The following is a 19,743-nucleotide window of genomic DNA, read 5'->3' on the forward strand; positions in this document are numbered from 1 at the left end:
TAGATAGCCCCACTATAGTCCTGTTTTATCAGTGTGCTGTCTGTTCTGTGTATAAATCTCTCTATGTTTTGTGACACATTCCTGAATATTTAGGTATATGTAGTATACATTGAAATCCTGCTTTGACCTGCAAGCTAAGTAGAGCAGAAATGGCAACTCTACGTCAGAATATTTTTATAATAACTGAGGCGCCATGAGGTTTATCTCAAGACTTTGTGAGAATTGTAAAAAAATCTGTCCAACAATTTTTTGATGGAAAGAAAGTCATCCTTTAATTTAGACAGACTTTTAAGCAGGGACGGAAAGAATATATGCAATAAAACATACTGTTACTATGATAAAGACATTTTGCCCCAGTACATTTACATTTACAGTACATTTAGGGCATTTAGCAGACACTTTTGTCAAAGTAAAAGTAATAGTATGTTTGTGTACAAATGTACTAAGATAAAAGTAAAAAGTAATTCAGAAAAAATGAAATGTAGCATGATGACATGTGATATACAGATGATCTGTTAAATAAAAAAAATTAGGCTACAAAATAAATTGCTTTAAATTTGAACGATACAAAGGGCAAAACTGAGCCCTGATTAAATACATTTGAACTGAATCCCTAAATTCACTTTGTATAGAAAGGAACTTTGCAGTCTGTGTGTACAACTGATTAAACAACAGCCTCCCTCTGTGTAACCTTACTAGAATTGACCCGATAAAATGACCAACCTCAGACAATAAAACAAGAATTGCAGACACTAAATAAAAAGTATGAACACAGTGGCTGGTGCAGCAAGCAATGTTAGAGTAGAAAAGAGGAATATGCCACTTCTTATTGATTAGCAGCAGAATAAAGCATCACCAAAGCCCGATAAACTTCAAACTTTGATGTTTTACTTACACGTGCATGACCCCATGGTAAAGCTAGCAATGCGACATCCGGTTAGATTTCAAAATAAAGATTGCTGCCAAACATTACAGTACAGTGTAATGACTCTTAATGTTGTGTTATGGTTGCAGTTTGGTTAGGTCCTGGCAGTTATCTAATAGGTTTGTCGAGATATACTGATATTGGCGATAATTGGAATATTTAAAAATGAAATATATTGTGTTTATAATACACATATGATAATATTCCCTAAATATTCCAGTGACACAGTTACTTTCTATTCCTGCTTTGTAATAGTAGGTGGCAGTTATACACCACAACACTTGTTGCCACTCGTCATAAAATGAAAAAAGGTTTCTTTTTGTACGTTTTGTACGAGTCTCTGTCCACTGCCCTACACCTGTAATTTGAGTATAAATGATTGATTGATTTTACTGGCAGACTAAAAACCACACCGCCATCCACTGTATCGTAGTATATAACATCATGCTATTTACTGACAGGTGCGCTGTCTTTAATGAGTGAGAACGGGACGCGCAGCTCCAAAAATATGAAATCAATATGCAATGTTGATATTGTGGCGGACTGCCATGAATAAATTAGTGTGTTGGAAACACTGACATGTCAAGGACTATTTTTTCAAAAACAGGAGAAAAGCCTCACAGAGCTCACTCAAGGTTCCAAAGTGAATACAGAAGTCGACATTAGAGGATCCACTATGAGCATGTTAGCATTTAGCATTTAGCCTGACCCAGCGTGCACCAGGCAATGCTTTGGTTGAGTTTGATTTGTGTCACTTTGTCAGTTATTAGGGTACATCCAACCTTTTTTTCATAATGACATAATCCTAAATTTCATTGCATTGTCATACATCGTTGTACTCCTCACCAACTGCAAGGCACAACCAGGATGTGGCCAAACTCCTGCCTCCACTGGACACTTAGTGAATGAATGTACACGTTCAACACCCGTCTTTTCAGCTTCTTTTCAGTATCAGTGTGCTGAGCGTCACCTGGGCATGGAGCCCTGCCCTCCTGCAGCTGCAGACACACCAGCAGCTCCTTCTCTGCTGCGGCTGCTGAGTCCTTTCTTTTGTTCCATTCATACACAGTATATTTTGGATTTTTTGTGTGACCTTTTTTCTGACGCTACTCTATAACAGTTAAAACTTAAAATGTAGCAAGGTAAAAACATGAGATTACAAAAGTTTTCCATTTAAAGAATTACTCAACAACACTCAAGTACTAGTAAGCAAAAAATGACCTTTTTGTTTTTACTAACAAAGTGGTTTTTGGTCGATTTGTTCTTGAGTACATGTCATGTGACTTATAGCCCTGGTTTTACACTAAATGACAATGAAAAGTTGCGGATCCCTCGATCCAAAAAACCCAAATGGTTGTAGCTTAGACCAGTGCTGCTATCCTTTCCTCCTCATCTGTCATCTTTCATTCCAGCTGTGATACAGTAGCATGAGATGTGTACATTCATGGCTACCCCTGTCTGACATATTACATGACATTCATGAGTAGTGTTTTAACCAAAACACGGTGCAGCCATCCTATTGGACAGATGTTTCACTGATAGGGCGTCTATGATCTCTGTCCTTGCAGCGCAGAAACACAAGAGCACGCAGATGGTTTCCTCTTTCCCCTCATCACTATGTTTAGATTGGAATTAGCTGCTGCACTTCATCAATTATGCAGTGAGGCAGCCTCTGTCTCCTCATCTGCATGCTGATCCTTTTCCCTTTGAAACAAAGTGCCAGCCAATGTGCTGGGGGATGCATTTTACTCAGCATGGCGGAGGAAGTCATGACTCCACTTATCTTCATACTGCTTCATACTTCATACTGTATCCTCCAAAATGTTTAAGATGATACCAAACAGATTCAAGTTACATTTCACCCACATTGCTTCATCGTAGTCTCCTCCAGCCGAAACCACAAAACAGCATATGACCATTATGAAAATGATTCATGTGAGTGTCTTGAATCTAAAACCTCAGTGGTTAAGGTTTGGTCAAATTTAGAAAAGTTAACTAACGCTTACATTAGAGAAAAATCATGTAATCTGTGGCCTTTGCTGTGTAATATAGTACTTCACACTTGGCAGCAGTGTTGCTGGGACCCAAGTGTTGAATTTGGTGTATGCAACATGTTCAGCTTCTATGATAACGATATTATTGCAAAATATATAGAAGCAATCAAATCTATCTTTAACTTTGTTTTTTGTGGGGTTTTTTTGGCAAATAAATGATCCCCAAAATATGAGTGTAGGGAGGTGAAGAGAGTCTGTTAAAAGATAATGTACAAAAAGAACAATGGCATCAACTACTCAGTTTCTAGTGAAAAGGCAACCAGATGAACTTGAAAACAAAAAATGGCTGAACATCTTCCCTGGATTATTCAGATTATATTGTCATTCGTGTTTTATTAACACAATATCAGTTTTTCATTTTTTAATATAAAGGAGATTGTGAATATTGCAATATTGCGATGCCCCTAGTATGATCTAATACATTTTGAATAAACAGTGAACACTGCTCTGTCCAGCAGCAGGGGCGTAGCTTCAGCGCTCTCGCTTCATGGCTCAGCAGACTGAAGCTTGGCTCACACATGATCCCTCTCATGTGATCTCATGGGGAAGCAGACATAAACAAAATGGATATCAGCATGGTGCAACAACGAAAAGCAGGAAGTTAAGCGAGTCCGGATGAGACGCGGTCGACACAGGTTTTCTATTCTTCAGTGAGAACTGGAGGTTAGATTTTAAGTTTCTGTCAATAGTAGTATGCTAGCTAACATTAGCAACAAGGGCTACAATGTTGTCAGCTGCTCCGAGATGCCTCTCTCATTGGTTGTCATGGTTCGACTCGGAAAGTACAGATTCATCCAGATATTAAATGATAAATATCAAACATTCTTGATATTAACCAGGCGGCAGCGAAGAGTCTTTCAGTAGTTCAGCAGACTTCAAACTTGATCTGTGCCAAACGGCATGTTTTGAACACGCACTGCTAGTTTCATAAAAATGTAAGCACTTCTTCTGATATTCAAGAGGCACTCTGTATTTTGCCTCCACTGAAAGCCCCTGAGATGCTTGTCAGAAAAAAATAGTTTTTACGTGTTGATGTAAGATTTTTACATGTTTGATCAAAGACCAACCAATGCTGTCATTTCTGTATCCTGGGTCCTGGGACATTTTACAGATGGGTAGCTCCATCAGGTAACAGAACTGTGACATTAAAACAGTGATTTTGTTTCCAAATCCCAGGGAGATGTTTGCCGGGTGAGTAAAGTGACAGAAATGGTGTCTTTGTGTGTAACAGCAAATTAGCGTTGTATGAAATTATTTAGACAAGATCCAATTTAGTGTTATCAAAATGTTGTTTACAGGCCCAGCTTAATTTATCCGTCTCATGTCAGTATTGATTTCCTTCCTGTATTTAAAAGCGGGACAGTACGCTCTACCTATGTGAGTGAATGTGAATCACTGTGATGGTATAGCTGACTACAGAGCAGACAAAAGACAGTGCCATTCCCTCCGTGGAGACAGATAATATGCAGCATTTTTTTCAGTGGGTTATACATCCATCCCCAACCTTGATAAAAATTAGTTTGATCCTCTTTTTTAAAAACTCCCAGCCAGTCGATTATGCATATGAAGCACTGTGAAATTAGCCTCTTTTGTTTGGGTCTTGCATTTCTCTTTTAACGTGTGAATTGGCTCGATTATACAACAAAAAATCTGGCTAATCCTTACATCCCTCTCTGCCCGCCTCCACCCGTTTTCTCTCTCCCCTCTGTCTCTCTTGCTGGATTTCCTCTGTTTTTCTGTCTTGCTGTGGGGGAAACAAAGGGAACAAAAGAATGAGAGGAGACAGTAAGCTTCTCATCCACTGTAGTGAGTGGTGGAGTGGAGCTCTCAATAGAGTGCTGGACAGACTGGGTGGACTGGTGGTGCTCTGAGAACTAGGCCAGTGGACTGTTGACAGCACCCCAGAGTCAGGACCAGATGAAACTGGAAGGATTACTGGAAGAAACAGTGTTGGGAAAGGAAAAAGCAGTCAATGTATTGCTCGTTATCAGGGATGAGGGATCATTGTTGATCCCTGAAGGATTTAAATGAGGGATCAAGTGGAGAGTAAAGCACAGTTTGCCTAGTATTTAAATTATACACACACAAAAAAAGATTAAGTTTAAACTTGATTGAAGGAATTAGCATCATAAATCGCCACCCTTTTTCTCAGCATCATGCATATATTGACTACATTGATAAATCTGCCTAAAATCATAAAAATGACAGGCAAGTCCGGTATCAAAAAGTATTTCAGGTGATTGTCTGTATATCCTTGGTTATGTACCAAACAGAAACTGATAGCAAACTCAGCATGACTTATCTCAGTACAGATTCATCAAGTATCAAGTATAGACTAAATTAATCTACCCTGATCATACATTCATTCATGTTCATGTTAGCAGATTTCTTATTTGGTTGTGTTTTGCCCTAAAAAATCTGCAGTGAGTCCCACCATCTCCCTAGCTGTTGCTTATTACTTCAGCATTGATTAAAAAGTATGTGAATTTAAGAGTCGATATTTCTGTAAGTCAACTTACAGCAATTATGTTAGTGGACACAGTACTAGACCTATTTTATGCAAGGTTTATTTTTTGTCATCTTTTAAAAACGCGAATGAAAAACAGAACTTTGTTTGAGTCCTTTGTGCTACATCTATTTTATAAACTGTTGATTGAGTGTTGATGATGAATTGAGGAGTCTCACCGCCTGAGGAATGAAACTGCTCCATAGTCTGGTGGTATGGCAGCAGATACTTCTGTATCTTTTGTCAGATGGCAGCAAGTTTAACAGACTGTGGCTGGGTGGGTGTTGTCTCTAAGTATCCTTTTGGCTCTGTGCAGACATCTCACTTCACTGATGTCGCTGTTGCTCTGTAGATGGTACCAGCGATGTTCTGGGTGGTTTTAATCACCCGCAGTAGAGCCTTCCTGTCCATGCATGCAGGTTTGTGATGTTTCCAGTCAGGATGTTTTCTAATGCTCCTTAGAAAGGAGCCTACCTCAGTTTTGTAGGAAGTAGAGCTGTTTCTGTGTTTTTTTACCACAGTCAAGATGACTGTATGATGACCATGATAGGTTCTCAGGATTAGCCTGCTCCACCTCAGCTCCAAAGATGTAGACAGTACACTGAACAAATCTGAGATCTGTATGCAAATACAGCAGTCTGTGAAACCTATAGGAAACATATTGTGCCCATGGTAGCATTAAACTTCATTTTTACATCATCCAAAGAATGGTTGCAAAGTGGAGTGACAAAATCCATTTTTGGGCTGCCTGTTATGAGCAATTTGCCATACTTCACTGAAAATGAAAGGAAGACGGCAGCACTACAGCTCACCACATGGAAGGTTGGAGGAAGGAAGGGAGGGTATGAAGGAAGAAGTAAAGGTGGAGTATCAAGGTGAATTGTGCAACAGGGGAATTTCCCTCATTTTATACCATTAATGAAAGACAAAAACATTGTGCATGTGTCATTGTGCACATGCTCTGATACCATACACTGAATGCTTAGAATCTGGGAACCTCTGTAGTCTTAAAAGATAGGATACATTTCTAGTTGTGATATATATTTACACTGGGTTTAATCAGGCAGTATGTGTGAGTGTGTCTGTAGATATATGCGCGTGTGTGCATAAGAGGCGATCATGCATGCCCCACTGAGTTCTTCTGTGACACAGGAAGTGGTGATGCAATAGTATACAATCCTAGAGCTTTTTCACATACTCACTGTCTCCTGCTCTGTGTCTCTCACACACTCATGCATTTGCCCAGCGGCCATCGTGATATTCCAAGTCATACAATCATGTGAGCAGGGCGGTTATGGTCGCGGTCTCTGGCTGAGACAAACACACACTCGTAGACACATTTATGGAGCGTGGAGCTTGCAGTCGGAAAGCTTTGTAACCTCCTTAAATGCTAAAGTGATTCCAGAAGAATTCACACAGCAGATCTTTGACCTTGAACAGACTGCCTCTGTCTTTGTGAGATGATTCAGTTTCCCCAGTGTTACCACAATGATCTATAAAGCTTCATCTAATCAAAGGAACAGTGAAAATAAAAGTACCAAATGTATAGAACGTAACACTTACTGTGCATACCAGCAGTCATAAAACACCAGGGATAAATATTTATGACAAGTTCAGAAATGATGTTATGATCTCTATGAGTACCCTTATGTAGAGAGCCAAAGTCATGATGCCTTTTCAGATGCTAGCCTCTGTTCTACTAGCATGTATGTCGAGTAGGGCTGCCACAAACGATTATTTTGATAGTCGACTAATCACCGACTATTTTTTCGATTAGTCGACTAATCGGATCATACGTAAATTGAATGTATAACATACAGTTTATCGCACCAGCATGCAGCTGCTCTTATATAACAATCATTAGCTTTCAGCTTGAAGTGTTTAAGGTATATGCTAACTAAAAATGAAGACAATTAAGATGATAGTTCATTAAAACTTTAATGAAATATGCTTGTAGCAACAAACAATTGTAGCATAAAGTGCAAACAGCTGAGTAAACGAATAAGGCACTAGCTGACCTAAGGAATTATTGAAGTTGCATACATCTTGACAGCTCTACTTTACACTGTTGATTTGTATAATCCCAACAGACATGTCCAGTGATTTCCAGCTTTCTGTCTTTACATGTGTCTGTTTTGATGATACAAGTCAGTGATCCTGAAATGTGTGTTTCTCTTTTATAAAACACATTCTACATCGCGGAGGCAACGTCTCTCCACTGAGGGCTTCCTTCACCTTTGAAACGGGGCAGAGCTCCGTGGGAAACACCTGCCTGACACAGCAACGTAAAAACGGCGTCGCCGTCGCACCGAATGCACGCGGCTACGCGCCGCTTTGGGTTGTGGCAACCATGAATGACTTCGCCTCAGTTTCACGTGATTGTCACTGTCAGCCTGTTAATTTTACTGACGCGAGCTGAGACGCTCGGCCGACGTGAATCTGAACGATTCACACAAGTCTCCTAATTGGCCACGAAAAAAGCGAGTTGCGCTTTTCGGCGCGCTGTTTGCATCCCTGAATATAACAAAAGTGCATTTTGTGCTCAGTGCTCACAACTGTATTCAACTTTACTACACTCTGACTCTATATGATCCCAAACTGCACAAGGCTCTTGTTCCTAAGGCTAATGAATCAAATCGTCATCGCTAATGTTAACGTTTACAGCTATCAATATGAGTAAGTAGTAAGTTAGCTCTCTGTTTACGCTAATGTTAGCAGCTAACTAGCCAGTTAGCTTAACGAGACAACGGTCCCTCTTCATCGTCGTTGTCAGCAACAACGTGCTTCCTTTTCAGGAGCTCGTGCATCGCACTTGTGCCGCCGTGAAAGGCGAGTTCTGTGTTGCAGATATTGCATCGCACACTTTTCTCTTTTGTTTTCTTAAAATGCTCCCACACTTTTGAGCTCCGTTGCCGCCGGGTAGCCCTGATACCAGAGAGCCCGTCTGGTATAACTTCAGGTGACACCACGGCTGACCCAGATTACCACTACTGCGCATGTGTGTCAAAACAGAAAGGCAGACGCGGCAGTGGAAGGTGCTGCAGCAGTTTTGAGAGAGAAAACAAAGTCTAAAAAAAAAAAAAAAACGACGCGTCGACTATTAAATTAGTTGTCGACGATTTTAATAGTCGACGTAATCGTGACTAGTCGACTAATCGTGGCAGCCCTAATGTCGAGATGCACTCTCCTAATGACAGCTTCTTTGGTCGGTCGTTCTGAGAAAGTTAAAGGTTTCCAGGTGTTCACCATCAATACTCTATCTAATAAACTTTTAATTAGAATGCAACACTTTGTGAGTTTAATTATGTTTAATATCTCACCTTTTTTTTAACCATAGCTCACATTTAATGTTTGCAGAGCAGCAGTGCATGTAATCCAAACTCTTGTTCTCACTCCCAATGTGTCAAATACAGATCAGGATAACACTTCAAAGTTTGACGCAGTAGGTTCACCTATAGTGTCATTTGTTGAAGCACCCTTGTAGTGCAGTAGAGGAAGTAAAGTCCAAGTGGGGGGATGTTTGGATGAAATGGGGTTATTTTAACCCAAGTATGATCTTTTCCTCAACCTAATAGGCTTTTGCATATTACATATTATAGCATACCTGAACCACGGAGCCCTACACATCCTAAACTGACGCTTGAGGGGCAGATAGGGTGTCACAGTTTAAAGCTTAAGGTCACTGACCAAGCTGCCATATTTGAGGAGTTGGAAGTGAGAACGTGTTGAACACAGCATCATAAGTGTAACTCTCTTATCATTAATACATGATATGCTATCTAAGAAACATGTACACCATTCTGATAGCTTACCACTCAGCTGGCCTCAGTCTGTCACAAAGGTGACATGAAACCAATGAAGGTCCAAAGGAGTCTGAGGAAAAAGTCATTGTGATTGCATACAAAGTTGGCAGAAAGACGCAGTGGGTGTGATTAGATGTCAGTTCACCTTAGTTAGCATTCATAATGTACAGAGATGAGATGAACAAGGAGGGACTGGACTAAATTAATGAACAGAAAGACATGGAGTTTTGTGGTCAGTGCTGAGATCTGTCAAATCTGACCAGGGGAGGAATACAGACAAAGGCACACCAGCATACGGTCATTGCACAAAATGTTGGGGAATAAAGACTGCACAGATGGTGCTAATGCAGTCAGCTTTATGTCTAGCCAAAGGCATGTGGGAAATGCTATTTGTTAATGGTGGCTAATTACATCGACTTAGTCAAATATGAATACATTTTCTGTCTTGACAAAGGGAGTTAGAGCAAGGTTATGTTGTACTGCTGGATTTTGAGTAATTTGCATGGTTACACATGTCATTTTGACTCTGTTACCTTACTTCTGGAACTGAACCTGAAACATCGGTTTTCATGGCATCTCATATAAATATATATTTATATTTAAAATATACATCAAATATTTTACTGGTTTGACTGATGAACTTTCTGTGGCATCTTTATCGATATACACTGCTTGCATGCACACAAGTAATGACATATGTAAATTTACACATACAAACATCCATTTACCATTCATAACCCACAATGTCTATACACATTCAACACTGTACATTTCTAACATGGTGCGTTTTCACAGTACTGCTGCATTTCTCCTCTACTCCCTCATATTAAAGTGAGTTTAGCAGGTAACTGTTAACTTGGTTTGGTCACAGTTGAAAAAAAAATACTTCAGGTAGTCCATGTCTTGGCTACTTACAGTACTTCACAGCAGCATACTAATGCAGTGTGTGTGTGTGTGTGTGTGTGGGTGGTGGTGGGGGGGAGACCTGCATATTAAGGAATGGGAAGCAATCATACACATGCACACTCAATCATCACTTGGTCACTTGCCACCAGGCTCTTTTACTGGATTGAAATGCCAAAATATGCTAATGAGATGCAGGGCTGCTCATATGTGTATGTATGAGTGTGTGTATGAATGTGTGTGTGTGCGTGTGTATGAATGTGTGTGTGTGTAAGTAGAAGGGCGTCACTTTGCCTTATCTCCCATCCACAATACTTAAGCTCCGTAGAGCACTTCAAACAGCCTGCAATGGGAGGGAGCAGGGTGTGTGTGAGTGTGTGTGTGTGTGTGTGTGTCGGTGCTGGATGGTGAATGGTGGAGGGGGTAGCTTTCGGTACCAAGGGGAAATAGGACTGTGATTTCAGACCAAATTAAGCCACATCAAACAGGCCAGATCAAAGAGTACACAGCCCATACTGTCTGTGCCAGTCTGACATCACGACAGGATGCCCCACCCCCAGCACACACACACGCACACAGACACATATTTCCTTCCTACTGTCCTCCTCTGCCTTCATTTTTAAATTATTGCCTGTATTTCCTAACATTTCTATTTTTCATATTTGCAGATTCTAAGTATCTTCCTCATACTGACACAAATATAAACACCCACCCCCATGCACACAATTTGCAGGCATTTAACAGGGTTATGGGTTAACCCGGATCAAGTAAAATGTAATATGTGCTGAGGCTGGGTGTGTGTGATAGAGCAGTCATCCAGTCTAAAGGAGGGGTGGGAGGATGGGGGAGCAGCATCCATTAGAGACACAGCTTCAGCTTTGAATTGTGTTTGCAACCCTGGCTGCTCCAGTTGAACCCTTTGATGCTGCCTGATGCCAGTGGCTGTTGTTCCGTACTGTGTGTATACATACCTACATATGCATATATATATATATATATATATATATATGTGTGTGTGTGTGTGTGTGTGTGTGTGTGAGATAGTGTGTGCACGTGTGTATGCACGTGTGTGTGCGTTTTGGTAGATGGATTAGATTGCTGCATAGGGAGGAGAGGAGGGGAAGCTGCTGTTTTGGGGGATGAGAGAGGAGGTTGAGAAAGGGTGAAAAAAGGGGGAGATGCAGGGTATGGATGGAGCAGAAAGTGGGGTAGGGGTGTGTGTGCTTTTGTAGAGAAGAGGATAGGGAATAGGGCTGATGACAGGAGCTGAAAAAATTATGCTCTTTGAAATTGAGAATAAATGAAAAAAGATTTTATTTCCTCAACTAAATGATGATCATGATAATCATGATGATGATCATGATTATCATTATTACAGAATCAGGTTATTATTGAAATAATGAGCCATTAACTATTTTAACACTAAGTGTTATTCAGTGAAAGTCAAAATGTCAGAAGAACATTTTTATCAGCAAAATGTACCTGAAGTACCAATAATGAACTAATCATTCTAGACCTGTTAGATTGTTTTATATAACAATATAGTTTCAGCATTAAGATGTTGCAGTGGGAAGGTATAGCACACTATTTAGGGCTGCAACAAACCATTATTTTACATTATCCAGTTTATTTTTTAATTGTTTTATACATGAAATGTGAAGAAAAAGTGAAAAACTCACATTTTTCCAGAACCTCAGTAGATGTATGTAAAAACAGCAATCTAGTATCAAACACTGCACATCACAGTCAAAGAACAAGAAAAAAGAAAGAACCAGTATGAACAAGTATGTCAAAATTGTACGGAAGTACAGTACTTGAGTAAAATTACAAGTAAATATTCTTGTCATGTCAAATGCAATGTCACACTGTGTTTTGCTTTGCCAAGAACTACTTTTGTATTTTGTGTCAGTAAATTGCTCTGGACTGTAACTGAACTGTAACTCAAAATTGACTTGAGATCATGGAGGAAGTGAGAGAGATAAACAAAGAGACGCCGAGTGAGAGAGGCAGAAGGAGAGATAATAACCAGAGGGGAGGAAGAGAGGGAGATAAAATGGTTGTAGTCTAAATACAACACAGTGCCCAATTTTCCATTATGGTGACCAAGTTTTTAGAACGAAGCAAAGTGATGTGACCTTGAACTTGTATGAATGTGTAATCAGAGGCATTACACTGTAACATCCAACTACTCTGGACTAAATGAAATTTGATTTTGATTTACAGTGAGGTTTTGGCATGCTGGATAAGTTGTTTATCAATATGTAAAATGAGTGGATAATAATGTGTGCTGTCGTCTGTGTGTTGCCAGTGCTCCTATCCTGTGTGGGAGGACTTCAGCGCCAAGGCCACAAAGCTGCATTCTCAACTCCGGTAAGCTTCTTTCACAACCAAATGGCACAACAAATACATAAAAAGTGTTTCCAAAGTGTAATGCTCTACATGCTACATTGCTGCGTTTCCATTACTTGAATTGGCAAGAATTCACATACTGTGGGTTCGATGATGATGGGTTCTAGTCTAGTCTTACTCACCATATGACATCATGTAAATACAGTAATTTCATGGGTTGTTGCTCTTTAAACTGCATTCAAATTCTGGGATACATGCCTGCTTTTAATTAGACGTCCTTTCAAATTAACAAAAAGCTAAACTGAAAAATTAAGTTTCTAAATAAAATATGCAAAGGAGAGAAATGCTCTGTTACTGTTTTTTCCTGTAGCTGTGGGCAGGGATGTAACCGCCTACAGATGTGGATTACACTGATGCTGGATTTAGCGAAATACCACTAGATCAAATCTACTGCTAAATCAATGAAGCCATCGCTACATGTACATTACCAGTGCAAAACCTGGCTATTGAATAGTCAAATCAGGTCGAAGCAGTTTCTCATTAAACATTACTGAATGTTTTCTGTTCACCTAGAACCACTGTACTGGCTGCTGTGGCCTTCCTGGACGCCTTTCAGAAGGTGGCAGACATGGCTACCAACACCAGAGGTAGGATAAGAGCTGTGTGTGGGCGTGTGAGTGTGTCAAGAAAACCAATTCCCAGCCCTGAAAACTATAAGCTGTGTGCATTGGTATACACTATGTCCCTTTGCCAATACCGTGCTGTGTTTTGCTCTTTTGAAGAGTGTCCACATGGCAGCACTATTAGAAATCTTGTTATGTTGTTGAGATATTATCAAGCAGCCTGCTAAATTCTCCGTCGACTGATGAAAGTGTTTCCAGCAGCCTAAAGGTACACTTTGTCCCAAACTTCAAAGCAATTACACTGCACTATTTACAGAGGCAGAAATGAAGGAAGGATCTCGCAGAGGTCAATGAAAGGTATTTTTGTAGCAGGACGTCTTGTAAACTTTCTAATGCAATAGGAGTTTTGCGCAGTGTGTTGCAAACAGCACTGCTTTATGAAAGTTGATACCAGTGTTTTTTGGAGGAAGCTGCTGTTTGTTGGTAGATTATGCAAGCCTGGCTTATCCTGAAATGTTTAAATGTGTGGAGCATAAAAACCCTGAATTCTGTCTGAGTTTTATTATTGTCAGGGTTGAAAGTAAGCAGAAACATTGAAACAAGTGCAGGTTTATTACTTCAGCAGTAACAAGAATATTTAGAACCTGATTTGAATACAGGGTTTAGATGTTAATAGAGAATCAGTAAAGTTCAAGAGTCTCTGTCTTGTGGGAGATAGTTAATTTCTCACTACAAGTAGAGCTAACTTTGTTTAAAGTCTTGCTAGCTTCTGTTTCATGTCATGTTAGCTAGCCAGAGCCAACAGGTTAAGACCATGGATAACTTTTGGTTTAGGCCTCCACTAACTTACATGGGAACAGTTAGCTCTTTCCAAATGTTATCAGACCAAATGGATTCAATTCTTACAGTGAAACGAGTCACCTCATGGGGGTTGTGATGCCCCCAAAAATGTATCCACTGTATCCACTGTTTTTCTTCCTTAACAACTTAAGCTTATGGGAAAAAATATTTTTGGGACATGTGGTAACAATTGTTGAAAATGCAAGGATAAGTGCTGCATACAAATGAAGCTTTGAGCAATATTTTGACTTGTTTTCAGCAAGATGTCTCACTTCCAAATAGTGAATCTGTCCATCATTACGTTTCCATGACATTGTGGCAAAAATGTCTGCTACCTCACCCCTCACTGCTTGTGCATCCTGGATTGTTTGAGATCTTTTATTTTGAACACAAAGCTCAACATGGTGTTGTTTCCAGCGCTGCACTCACCAAAAACTCACTGGTCAAAAAACCCATCCTTTATAGACTTGTAGTCCGTAGATTGTATTTTGTGTTTTTGGCTTGACACTCTTGATATCCTCTGTGTGGGCTCAAAGCTCGGAACTACTTTTAATGTGTGTGGGCTGAGAAGGTCAGACAAACACTCAGCGCCCACTGAAGGCCATCTGAATACTATGGTACCGCTGAGGGAAGAGAGGGAAACAGGAGAGACGACTGCAGCTGTGATATAGGGAATTTCTCCTCCTGTTGTGACTTATTAGGTGCAGCTGGCAGACAGTGTATGTGATGGCGATGTGTGTGCTTCCCCAGGTGGGATTCTACAGAGGAGGATACAGGAAGAGGCTCGTGCTGCTTTTACAGGCCAGACAGGAAATCACCAAGCTCTGTCAGCTCATTACACATGCCACTACCACTGCCCCACACACAGAGACGGAAAAATATAACATAAATGATGTTGGCACGAAGATGCAGACTGTGCATCAGAGGCTCTTTGTACTTTCTGTACTGATGAGTCATTCCTGTTGGAGTCCATTAACAGACTGCTGTACAATCGCTGCTCTTTCTCAGTCTGTGATGTTCTCTAATAGATTTGTTAAATGAATGGGGAAAGAAGATGCCACCAATAATGATGCTCTCTGTCTTCTTGCCATTGGGTATATCAATGTGCCACTTATTTTAGTTTGCGTGTATGTGTGTGAATCAAGCCCAAAGGGTACTGATGATCCTATGCTCTGCTCTTGTACCGACACTCCCATTTATGAGCCTGCATCAGCTGTGTTTCATTCAGCATGTCAACCAAATTTTATGAACCCAAGTCTTTTCATCAGCTGGGTGAAAATATAAAAATTGGCTTCCCGAATATTATATATGGAATATTTCTGGAAGTCATGGTGGCCAGATTTTTGCACTTTCAAGGCACTGCATAACCACTAATGATAGTGATATTGAATTGGATGGAATATGCCAAGTCCTTATTGCTTCATATTTGCCAAACTCATTTCCATATGCTAGTAGCATGAAAGTAGAAATGGCAATGTTGGTTGGTTCGTCACTTTGGGCCAGACTTAAATACTGGATGGATTGCCATGAAAGTTGGTACAGACATACACGGTCCCTGAGGATGAATTTCACATTTTACTACATTTAGTGATTTATCCAGCAGCACCACCTTGGAGTTTACTTTGTTGAACTTTTGTTATCTCTTAACTTTTTATCTACTACCATCTTCAGGTTCAGTTTGTTAGCTCAAGACATGACCCTCAATTTGTTAGGTCATGACATTCCCATCAGCCTTAGCTGTACTTAGTGCTAATTAGCATGTTAGAATGCCAATTAGCACTAAACTAATATGACTAATATGAACACAGTTAAAATTACACCTGATAAACATCAGCTTGCTAACATTGTGATTGTGAGCATTTTAGCATTTAGTCCAAAGCATTGCTGCAGCTTCGGTAAGTCACTAGCATGACCGTAGAGTGGTGCGACAACTCACTGTAGTAACGGGTTGTGGTGAGAAAAACCTAATTCAAATCTTGATGAGTAAGTCTGGATGGATAAGCAACTAATACGCTTATTTTGAAATTAACATCTTTGCAAATTGTATGCAGTTCACTATATACTATATTATACTATAATAATTTAATTTAAAATTCTAAATAAAGCTGTTTACTGAACTCAGCTTTATACTGCATCACATACTGTGTAAGACAGCCAATGCGAAATAGTGCTCCAAAAGTGTGACTACTGGTTTTGCTGTGCTGGATCGTAGCCAGGCAATGTTTTCTGCTGGGTCCCTAGTGTTTAGGCACCAGATCTTAAGTTTCCCTCTAAAGCTGATAAAGTTAAAGAAGGCCGCATAGAGAGTGGCAGAAACAGTTTTTCTTGTGTTTGTGATGGTGTGTGTGACAGAGAGAGAGAGTTAGCAAGTGGGTGAAATCCAGCAGGAGGAAATGTGCAAGTGTTTGTGAATTCCCTGGTGAGGGGTGAATTTGAGTGCACTCTCAGATGTGCTCTCCACTCCCCTCTTATAGCCCAAACATTCCCCTACCCCAGGGCAAACTGGCTGTGTGTGTGTGTGTGTGTGTGTGTGTCAGAACTCATGGTGTGTTTCCCATGTTTAATAATCTATCCAATTGGCACCATTTAACTGCTCATCTTCATCCTTGCTTCAGTTTTAGTGAGGAGACACACACTGCATGCATACTCAGGCACTTAACAACATTTTTTGTAAAAGGAAGTTTCTTCCAGTTTTTTAAAATCAGGTCACACAAACATTTTATGCTCCACTTTAAGCTCTTTAAGCATCAGTGATTTTTTGTCACTTTCCTTTAAGCAGGGAACTGTTTGAGACATTTCTGCTGCTGAAACCACATGCAAGAGAGAGTGTTGGTGTCCAAATTAAACTGCCGTTACATGAGTAGTTTTAAGCAGCTGTGGTTTATTGGCCTTACTGGCCCTTTTTGATGGAGAGCTAGACCACAGACTCTGTTTTGTCTCTCAGTTCAGATGATCTTATTACAGTATGGTAGGCCTGCACAGGCAAAGATATGGAGAAGGGAAACCATAGCTGGTTTTTAAAATCTTAATACAATTTTTAATTTGTGCCTTGTTAGTCATCTCCTACTCTTCAGTCTTGTAAGTACCATTGCAATGAAACCCAGCATCTTTCATGGTGCAGACAGCAGTATCAACGTCATCATAAACTTTCAGTGTATCCTTATTTGTCCCTTATCCTTATGTTGTTTTGCCTCTAAGGGCGCACTCACACTTAGCAAAGTTGCTCCGTATCGATTGTCCCTCCTCCCCAGTACCTAGCTGGAACTGCACTCACATTGCTCCAGCTGCAACTGGCCCTGAGCACACTTGCCTCTTGTACATACGCCATCATGTCGTAGCGTGGTCGCATCACAATGGAGAGCACCACTGAGAACACGACTGTAACTTTACTGACTTCTTTGTGGCTTATTTTGTGTCGTTTTGGTTACAGACAGCACTCTCACGTTCCTGGATTTATGATTATAAAAAGGCAGCGTAATATGCATGATTATACTTCATGTCCATGTTGCACACCCATGCTTGTGCTTGTGCATGAGCAACCGTACTGTGCCTAAGCACACCTCTTCCAACCATGCCAGGGCCAAGGAAGTGTACAATGCTTGAGCTCGGTACGGAACATAAAAATGAATGTTTGGAGATGAAGTTCTTTAACTAATCGTCATTGGGAAGCAGGGTTAAGGGTGGTGTTGTATCTGGTTATCTGCACCATGCATGCTGTGCTTAACAATGCTACTGTTCTCTTCTGAGCTCTGAAAAGCTTTTCCTGTTAAATGCTAAAGGGAAACACTTGATGATGATGATGATGATGTTAATGATGATGATGATGATGTATCTCTTCATTCAACTTAGTCCCTCTTCCTCTCTCTTTTCATCTTTATACTCTCTCTGCAGTAGCGGCAGTAAAACCTGGGTTAATCCCAGGACTCTCACTATGCACACTTGGCACAAGGAACAGCAGTAAAGCACTACTGTGTGTGTGTGTGTGTGTGTGTGTGTGTGTGTGTGTGTGTGTGTGTGTGTGTGTGCATGTGTGTGTGTGTGTGTGTGTGTGTGTGTATGTGTGTGTAAGAGATGATTAGGATGATGATCTGACAGTCCAGAGTGTCTGGCTGTTTTATTGCCAGGCTGCCTGCCTTCATCTGAATGCTGAATACATGGTTCCATAATGAATATCATAAATCTTATACACATACATAAACACACAAGTATGCATGTATGCTTGCTTTCATGCACGTAGACGTAGAGCTGAAAAACCCCCTTTATTCATTTGCCTAAAGTACTAAAATGGCACAATAAAGAGGTACTGTGTAGGAGTATATTATCTAACGCAGGTCTGGTTGCATTTTAAACATGGTTTGCATGTTGATTTGCAAAATATTAATTTAGAGTGCTGGATCAGAGCATGTCCAAAAGGGTAATCAAACAACGCAACAAAAGACAATGAACAATGTTCAACATTACCTCATTGCTTTCCCCTATGAAAGAATGTGAGAGGACATTGTAGATACTTCACTCCCATAGCTATTTCTGTTACTTTTCAGACCATAACAGTATACATTGTCAGATCATGAATTTTAGGACATGATCACCACTCTAATCTCTACTGTTTTGTCTGACTCAAATGTACTGTATTTTCAAAGCCGCACTCCAGTCAGAATTAAGGACTGATGTTGTTTTTCAAACAGGCACTTGGGTCGTGGTAAAATTTGGACATAATGCATTACCATGGCTACCAGATTGATGTTTTAGCAAACTATCACTAGCATGGACAGCAATAGCAATGATATAAGCACTGATAGCAATAGTGGTCACTTTAACAGAAGTCTTCTTGAGCATTGAGGAGCTGCGTAGTTTGCTCATGGTCAAGCTGTGACCTGTATTGTACATTTACTGCTACTAGACACTTTCTGCTCCAATCACTAACACCTATCTGAGTACAGCCACGTCGGTCTTGACATCTTGACATGCAAAAGCCAAATGCTCAGTCAATGTATGGTAAATTCAAGAAAGCTTAATGCTCCTGGAGATTAGAAGACGCTTTTAAATCCTTTCTTTAGTTTGGCATGCTAATACTTAAACATATTCAATCCTTAAATGCAATACATTAGGAAAACAGTTTAATCTGAATTGACTACGTTTAGATTAATAATTTGTTAGTGGTTTAGAAACAGGATGCACTGTAATGTCAATCTGATAACCATAAAGTCATCTGGCTTAATTAATGTAAGTACAGTCAATGATGACACTTAGATTTATCCAGTCTTTTCCTTGTGTGTAAGAAAGCCCCTGTCAAAAAGTGCCATGCAGCCACATTGCTCCATAGCTTTATAGTTTAATGGCTGATGATGCCAAACAGGCACACTGTCTTGGTGCTTTTTCTATTGCCCCCTATACACTTAATGATGAAAAATAATCCTGTATAAAAAGAACAAGAGTGATTGTTTTTCTTCAAAACAAGAATAAGACAAAAACAGAGTTGAGGTTTATCTCAACTGCAGATGGTGGAAATGAGAGAAAAGAGGCTGGAAAACTCATTTCCAACATGTTTATCTTTTTCTTCAGTGAAGCCAAAGGAAGGAGCTGGGGGGCAGGAAGCAATGAAGTTTATGGGAAATGTGGTCTTGATTTGGAGAAACACTACGACTAATATTACCCCTGCTGTGACACAGAGGTTGCCAGTGATCCTCACAGTGGTCTCATGCATTTGCAGTAACAGTACCAAGGTAGGCATTATAATTAT

At 40.2% G+C, this 19,743-nt stretch overlaps 1 protein-coding gene across 3 annotated transcripts in view; it reads left to right on the forward strand.

Moving 5' to 3' along the window:
• Nucleotides 1–19,743, forward strand: part of mtss1lb (MTSS I-BAR domain containing 2b) — an 89,184-nt gene that overhangs the window by 18,971 nt on the left and 50,470 nt on the right. For all 3 annotated transcript variants that reach the window (XM_084353032.1, XM_084353030.1, XM_084353031.1), the window contains exons 2-3: nt 12,500–12,561; nt 13,114–13,187. In XM_084353032.1, the coding sequence (XP_084209158.1) occupies nt 12,500–12,561; nt 13,114–13,187 (136 nt within the window). The remainder of the gene's footprint in view (nt 1–12,499; nt 12,562–13,113; nt 13,188–19,743) is intronic.

The sequence above is a fragment of the Pagrus pagrus genome (genome assembly GCF_965226575.1).
Source record: "Pagrus pagrus genome assembly, chromosome: 1".
Taxonomy (NCBI): Eukaryota; Metazoa; Chordata; class Actinopteri; order Spariformes; family Sparidae; genus Pagrus; species Pagrus pagrus.